Genomic DNA, 7,843 nt, shown 5'->3' on the forward strand with positions numbered 1-7,843 from the left:
TGTGGGAGAGGGACTGAGACTGGAGTGTGTGTGTGTGTTGGTGTGACTGAGACTGGTGTGTGTGTGTGTGTGTTGGTGTGTGTTGGTGTGAGTGAGTATGAGGACCAGGTATAAACATGCAGACTGTTAATTTGTTCTTCCTGTGTTCAGGCAGCAGAGAGGGACTGGGAAGAGAAACGAGCCAGTTTGACTCAGTTCAGTAACAAAGACATTAACCGTCTCCTCGAAGAGACACAAGTGGAGCTGATGAAAGCAATCCCTGATCTAGGGTTTGCCAACAAACCAAAAACGGTCGCCATGCCAACAGCTGAGTCGAAGCAGGCAAAACCTCAGCACGCACAGAAAACAGTGGCAAAGATGGATCCCAATGGGCGAAGACACTCAGGTGTGTAGATTCATACCATTCTCCTTAAATCTCTACTGGAGCCACTTTCCTGTCCTCCAGGACTTTCTGTACAGCCTCAGCAGAAGTATTGTCAATAATTTCAGGCATTGTATTTCAGGAAATCTTTAAAGGGCTCAGAAAGATTAAGAGGAGGTTTTCTTGAATGTTATCACTGATAAAACTAACCGGTGCCTGGGTGGAGGTTTTCCCTGCGATGAGAATGAGGGCTTCACTCAGTAATGGACAAAAAGCAGAATACTGTGGGATGAGGCACGAAAGCTGGATCAAACACCAGCATAGGCTGAATGGGCACAATGTTATGCTTTGGCATTGTACTTATCAGCAATTCAATGATTTTGAATCTAGACAAAGGGTCTCCAGATTATTTATGATGTCTGTTATGCAATAAACATTAGGTTTCCCTACTCTTCTTCAGAATATTTTTCTGGGAGCTCTTTCAACCAATAGGACTTGTCTAAATGATTCAGCTTAATTAAAATCTCTTCTGACAGTGCGGCACTCCCTCAGCACTGACCCTCCAACAGTGCGGCACTCCCTCAGCACTGACCCTCCAACAGTGCGGCACTCCCTCAGCACTGACCCTCCGACAGTGCGGCACTCCCTCAGCACTGACCCTTTGACAGTGCGGCGCTCCCTCAGCACTGACCCTTTGACAGTGCGGCGCTCCCTCAGCACTGACCCTCCGACAGTGCGGCACTCCCTCAGCACTGACCCTCTGACAGTGCCTGCTCCCTCGGCACTGAGTGGATCAGCATGGGGAGTATGAGAGTTTTTGCTGAAATCCCTTCAGTTGTCCTGAACTCCACGGTGAGAGTGATGGCCACTGCTACTACCTGACCCCTATGGTCTCTGTAAAACTGTGAGATGGCGCAGTCTTTCTCAATTACAGAGTGACCAGACTCTGACCATTGCGTCCTGCTCCTTAATCCTTCCCCCACGGGAGACAGTGTCTGCCTCTTGGAGGAGGTGGATTCTGTTCTGTCTTTCTAAATGGAATTGTAGAATTATCTGAACAGAATAAAACTTGCTGGGCTCGGGTTAAAGGACAACAGAATGAGATGAACTGAGTCGATCTTGCAGAGAGTCAGCGCAGCTATGATGGGCCAAATGGCACCCCCACTGCTCTGTACTTATTGTGGAAAGGCAGTTATTTCTCAATCTGCTTGAAGTGAAATTCCTACTGGCTCTTGTCCATGGAGAATGGGGACAGAGATGGGTGGAGGATGTATTGGTGACTAATATTAACTGGTTAACAGACCAGCTTGTTTTACAGAGGAGCTGACAGTCCACAGATATCGAACAGAGAAACCCTCCAAATCACCCCCTCCGCCTCCTCCGCGACGCAGTTTCCCGTCATCCCATGGGCTGACCACAGGAAGAACTGGGGAGGTCATCGTTACCAACAAAAAAGAATCAACCCTCAAGGTAAGACTCATTGTAATGTCCTTCTGTCCCACTTTAAAGGAACAAAACCCTCAGAGAGAAAGGGAGTTTGATAAAACAGTTTTCACGATGTGAGCGTCCCTTTAACAAACAAGGATTTATAAATAACAAGGGTCGATAAATCTAATTGAGAGAAACTCCTTCACTCCAAGAGCAACTGGGAAAGTGAAACTTGCTGCCGTGGGGAGTGGCTGAGGCAAATGGTTTACCTTTGAAAAGGAAATCAGTAAAATGGATGACAGAAAGGAAGTGGAAGAGTTATTGAGAGGCTGGGATGACGGAGCTGGAACATGTGGAGTCTCTTGTGGGGTATGAAGGCTAGCACAAACTAGCTGGACTGAATGGCCTGCTGCTGTACTGTTATTATCAACAACAGGTGACTGCTGTTGCCTGAAAGGACATTGAAGTGAAAAAAAAATTTCTGAAGAAGGGTCTAGATCCGAAACGTCAGCTTTCCTGCTCCTATGATGCTGCTTGGCCTGCTGTGTTCATCGAGATCTACACCTTGTTGTCTCAGATTCTCCAGCATCGGCAGTTCCTACTATCTCTGCTGAGAGTCTTGTTTGCTCTGAGACCCTCATGCACTCCTGTCATTGTGGTCTAGAGTCAAGTGAAGGTTTGTGCTGGGTCTATGGATCAGAACAACTTTGATCCTGTGTGTGTGGGAGCAGGCTGCTTCCTGGAAGCATTCCCACTCCCATTCCAGCTTGCTTTGAAATTAATTTTTAGGATGTGGGCGTCACTGGCTGGACAAACCTTTATCTTGATACAAATGGCCGTGCCAGAGGGTTATTCAAAGTCAACCTCATTACTGTGGGTCTGGAGTCACTTATAGGCAAGACAGATAGAGTAAGGGTATTAAGAAACAGATACACAGGAACACCACCCCCTACAAGTTTCCCTCCAAGCCACTCACCATCCTGGCTTAGAAATATATTGTCGTTCTTTCAGTGTCGCTGGGTCAAAATCCTGGAATTCTCTCCTTAAGGGCATTGTGGGTCAACCGAGAGCACATGGACTGCAGCGGTTCAAGAAGGCAGCTCACCCCCACCTTCTCAAGGGGGCAACCAGAACTGCTTGTCCAGCCAGCAAAACCCACATCCCAAGAGTGAATAGAAAAATGTTGTCTTTTACAGTAAAACAGTGGTTTGCATCATGAACTCTAGAAAGTTGGTTTTTTTTAAATCCGTTATTATTTATTTAACTGAGTTGAAATTCCCCAGCTGCTGTGATGTAATTCGAACCTATTTCCTTGAGATTATTAGTTCAAACAACTAGCCTTATTCCTGGTTATATATCCCCATATTCCTCTGCCCCATGTTCAGTCAAGGGCTACAGTTAAACACAAAAAAACAGGGGTCAGTTTGCTCAGTTGGCGGAACAGCAGAGTGATGCCAACAGTATGGGTTCAATTCCATTACTGGCTGAAGTTACTATGAAGGAATTAGCTTCTTAACCTCTTCCCTCACCTGAGGCGTGGTGACTCTCGGGTGAAACCACCACCTGTCAATCCTCTCTCTGTAATGAGAGAGCAGCTCAATGGTCTAGTATGACCATGGTGACTTTATTCTTTTTAGTTAGAGACCGAGAGAGACAGTGCTGAACTGCTTACCGTATCCCCTAGTTCCAATAAACTACAAATTCCTAGACATCAACCCACCGATTAATTTATACCCCAACTGGGGCAACACCTCACTGACCCACCCTCTCGTCTGTTCAATCCACCTCCTGCCTGCACTCCAGCTTAGTGCCCTTCAAAGGGGCAACTCCCCAGGCATGATTCACCAGGAGACACAAGAATGGGGAAACATGGAAATCACTGACAGAGACAGTAGGAACTGCCGATGCTGGAAAATCTGAGATAACAAGGTGTAGAGCTGGAGGAACACAGCAGGCCAGGCAGCATCAGAGGAGCAGGAAAGCTGACGTTTCGGGTTGAGACCCTTCTTCAGAAAAATCACTGACAGATGTTTTGTGACAAACCCCCTCTGGCGAATGGTGAGATTTGACCTACCTTGACAGGTGTGGTCTTTGTTAACTCGAACAAGGCAGGGAGCCTGCACAGCTCCATTGCTGGGGACTCAGTGCGAAGCCTTTGTGCAGTGTGGAAGAACACAGAGAATGCTGCACATTACCGATGAGTATCTCCTTTATAGATGAAGTAGCGAAGTGATCATCTTAAACTCAGCAAATGAGGTGGTGACTGCTTGGCAGTGGAGCTTCTCTAAATAAATGTTAAATAATAAACTGCTACAACTCTTCTATAAGTATTAGCAGGCTCACAGGCTGTCATCATCATCATCATTATCCATGTGAAATCTGATGTCACCCTCAATAAAGAACAAACTTGCATTTATGTAACACCTTTCATGACCTCAGGATGTCTCAAAGTGCTTTGCAGCCAATAAAATACTTTTGAAGCTTGGTCAAAGTTGTAATTATTGGTTGATTAAATTCCTGTGATGCACCTTGGGATGTTTTCTTCAATTGAAGGTGCTTTATAAATGCTAGTTCATAGATCATAGAATCCCTACAGTGTGGAAACGGACGTTTTGGCCCAACAAGTCCACACTGACCCTTGGAGCATCCCACCCAGACTCATTCCCCTAATCTACACATCCCTGAACACTACGGGCAATTTAGCATGGCCAGGCCACCTAGCCTGCACATCTTTGGACTGTGGGAGGAAACCAGAATATCCGGAGGAAGCCCACGCAGACACGGGCAGAATGTGCAAACTCCACACAGTCACCCGAGGGTGGAATCGAACCCGGTTCTCTGGCGCTGTGAGGCAGCAGTGCTAACCACTGAGCCACCGTGCCGCCCTTCCTAAGAATAAAACTATAGTGACCCACCTCGAAGTTTTTTTTACCAGGGATTGTGATTGTGTAACGAAGGAAATAGCGTCAGTAAAGACTCTCTTTTCTGCCATTCCCAGAAGGCTGACTCTGATGAGGCTGATGGACCAAGACCACATGTCAAGCTCAGAAGGACCATGTCTGAGGCCAAGCCTCCTTCGACACCACCACCAATTGTGGCATCGGCTGTTCGAGATGATGAAGATGAAGAGGATAGGATCATGGCTGAATTGGAGGTTTGTGTTCTTGGATTAATTCTGATATTACTGCAGGGTAGAGGGAGTGCGATCACCAAAGCTTGTCTTGAACCAATTTCCTTCCTCAGCTGCTGCTCAAATGATCACCGTGTGACACTGTAAAGTCCATTTTGTGCTGGAAACTGGTTCATTTTTTCAGTTGTTTATTCATTACAAGTTACCACTTACTCCAAAGTAACAAACAGGCAAGTGAATATCTGTTAAATGATATCAATGTTTTATCACTAACTAGCTTCAAAGCTAGTGTTCCTCTCTGAATGCATCTGCCTGCTGTTTGTTATTCACTTGTGATGAAGGCTTGGGTTGAGCTATGCTTCCAGCCTCACTGTGACTTCAGCTCAGCTCAGCCGTGTGGCTGTGCGTGTGGACGCTGATGGAATTCCCAGGTCTCTAACGCTCCTCGACTTGTTCCTCGGGTGAAGATTGCACCAGCACACGACCAGCGAAACCTCATTCCAAATGGATCCGATAAACCAGACCCAGGGTGACACTCTGTAATAATTCTCATGTTTTACTTCAGTCGTACTTATAGCTGACACCTTCCAAATCTTTCAGGGCCCATGATTAGAATCAATCCATTTACACATTCACTGGCCTCGCATGGATTCCACACAAATTCAACCCGTGTGGTTCTAGAGCGCAACCAATTACATTTACAAACCTCCCGGTTTCCAATTTGCAGATTGTCCTTGTTTTGACCTTAAATGATCTTTATTCGTTGGTGGTCTTTCAGAGAAAAGAAAAGTTGTACTTTACGCAATGTCTTTTATGTCTTTCTTCCCAATTTCTGGTCCCATTAGGTTTTTCAGAGAAGCTCTGTGCCTTTCACAGGCTCAAACGACCAGGGGATGGCAGCTTTCCCCACTCCAGATCCCAGACCTTGCAGGGTTTCCCTACCAAGCACAGGACTGAAGGTAAAGCCTTGTGGCTTCAAAATTCTTCTGAGCACTTCTCTAACTAGCCTGCTTCCACCTCCCTGACTAACCACTGCCGCTCGCACCTCCCGCTCACTTACTTTACTCTTCTGCCTCTTCACTATGAACCTTCTCACCAAACCCTCAACGCCAAATAAGCACTTGGAATGTAAAGTTGGCACCAACTCAGCAGCTGGTCAATCACACTGGCATAATGCAGCGTGGAATTTGTGCTGATTGAAACACTGCTTATTTATTAAATCCTGCAGCATGTCACAAAGCAGCTGAGATATGCCCGAGTGTGCCTGAAGATTAGCACCACGCTACTGAAGCACTGATATAGCCTGCAATCTTCCGAAGCAGCTACTAGCCATGGAGCAGGAACCAACGTGTACAGATAGTGAGTTGCTCCCTCATGGAGCTGTTTATTAACATTCACCCCAGCAACTGGACTCCCAGTGCTCTTGCAGTCAAACTGATGACTCAGTAACAAACTGGAAACTAAGCTGGATCTCCAAGTCATTCTGTGGGAAAAAAAAATTGGAGAAGAGCAGGCTATTCAGCCCCTCAACCTAGTGCAATGTCTGCATTTTCCAGTCTATTTTGTCATAGTGTAGGTGTCCTATCGTGTCCATTCCACTCTGTAGGCAAGCCCTCAAATAGGATCTGCGTAGATTCTGATCTCACTGGATCCTGAATCCTAAATTTAATTCACTCCTTCCCTTTTGGCCTGGCTAGGCCCTCAGCCAGCAGCACTATCTAATGATGAACCAGGATGACATGCCCAGTTACAAGATGGTCGGTTAGCTTTGGTGCCAGTTAGAGATTTACAAACAAAAGTTCCGCATTCTAAGTTCAGAGCTTCACAAAAGACAACTCTTTGACCATCAGCCCTGTGGAATTCTGTTATTTTTGTGCTTTTAAAGTCATTTATTTTTGTCACTTCTTTCCCTCACTCTGCTCCTTGCCCAATTAACATTGCTGCTACAGTCATGAGAGCACCTGAGCATTTGGTTCCATGGGGCTGTATAACTGGCATTAGACTGGCATGAAACTGACCGATTAGGCCTTCCTTCCCCTTGTACCTCCCCTTCCTGTCCTCCTCATGAACAAATTGACAATGTGTAAAACTGGGCGGGGGGGGGGGGGCATGAGCCTAGCCGCTTGATGGCACAGCATGTTGCCATGCCAATATGGCACATTCCCGCACCCTCTGATACCAAATGGAGATGCGTCCCAATATCCTACCAAATTGTTTTGTTTCCTTTTGCCCTCTCTGACTGTACCTCTGCTACCTTTTCACTACATCCAATAATCTTTCACTAGCCCTTTCCTTTATTCCCAAAGCTCTGGCACAAACCTGTTCTATCTTTATTTGATGTGTGTGTTCTGTCCACACACTAATAGCTGTTAATGAATCCAGAGGTTATGCGACACTTGCTTGGCTTAGAATTAAGAGGAGTTCCAGTGTGGATTGATGGAACCAAATTTACATGACGTGGTACCCATGACATTTGTTGCCAAGAGGAGCTTGGCCTCACAAGCAATATCATTAGCTTTGGCCAATCACAATAATCTGATCAGTGCAGCCTCTCCCAGTTTCTTTTGGTTGGGCTTTTAATCAATGCGAGCATCCAATCCTGTAAGTTGGGGAGGGATTAATGTGTTGAGTGATTTCTCCTGAGGAGGGGATTGAGGGATTGGTTGGTCATAAGCATTTGCTGCTGTACCTGTCCTGAGGACAGGGCAGCAGCTTTGAAAGCAGGATGCAAGTAGTGGGTGGAATAATGATGGGGGGAGCACTCCCTCACTGTCACCAATCACTACACCCTCGCCGTCTGCATGATGGGTCCCAGTTAAACCCGCTCCCCGCCCCCCCAACACACACACACACACACACACACCCACACACACCTCACACACACACACACTCTCTCTCACACACACACACACCCCCCCCCCCAC

General features: G+C 46.5%; 1 protein-coding gene across 1 annotated transcript in view; it reads left to right on the forward strand.

The window, feature by feature from the left end:
* The window catches only part of LOC109913574 (sickle tail protein homolog), a 111,617-nt gene that overhangs the window by 99,799 nt on the left and 3,975 nt on the right, over positions 1 to 7,843 (forward strand). Inside the window, exons 14-17 of the mRNA XM_048614423.1 lie at positions 151 to 385; positions 1,680 to 1,831; positions 4,788 to 4,943; positions 5,765 to 5,878. Coding sequence (XP_048470380.1) covers positions 151 to 385; positions 1,680 to 1,831; positions 4,788 to 4,943; positions 5,765 to 5,878 — 657 coding nt within the window. The remainder of the gene's footprint in view (positions 1 to 150; positions 386 to 1,679; positions 1,832 to 4,787; positions 4,944 to 5,764; positions 5,879 to 7,843) is intronic.

Source organism: Rhincodon typus, chromosome 30 (genome assembly GCF_021869965.1).
Source record: "Rhincodon typus isolate 14 chromosome 30, sRhiTyp1.1, whole genome shotgun sequence".
NCBI classification, from domain to species: Eukaryota; Metazoa; Chordata; class Chondrichthyes; order Orectolobiformes; family Rhincodontidae; genus Rhincodon; species Rhincodon typus.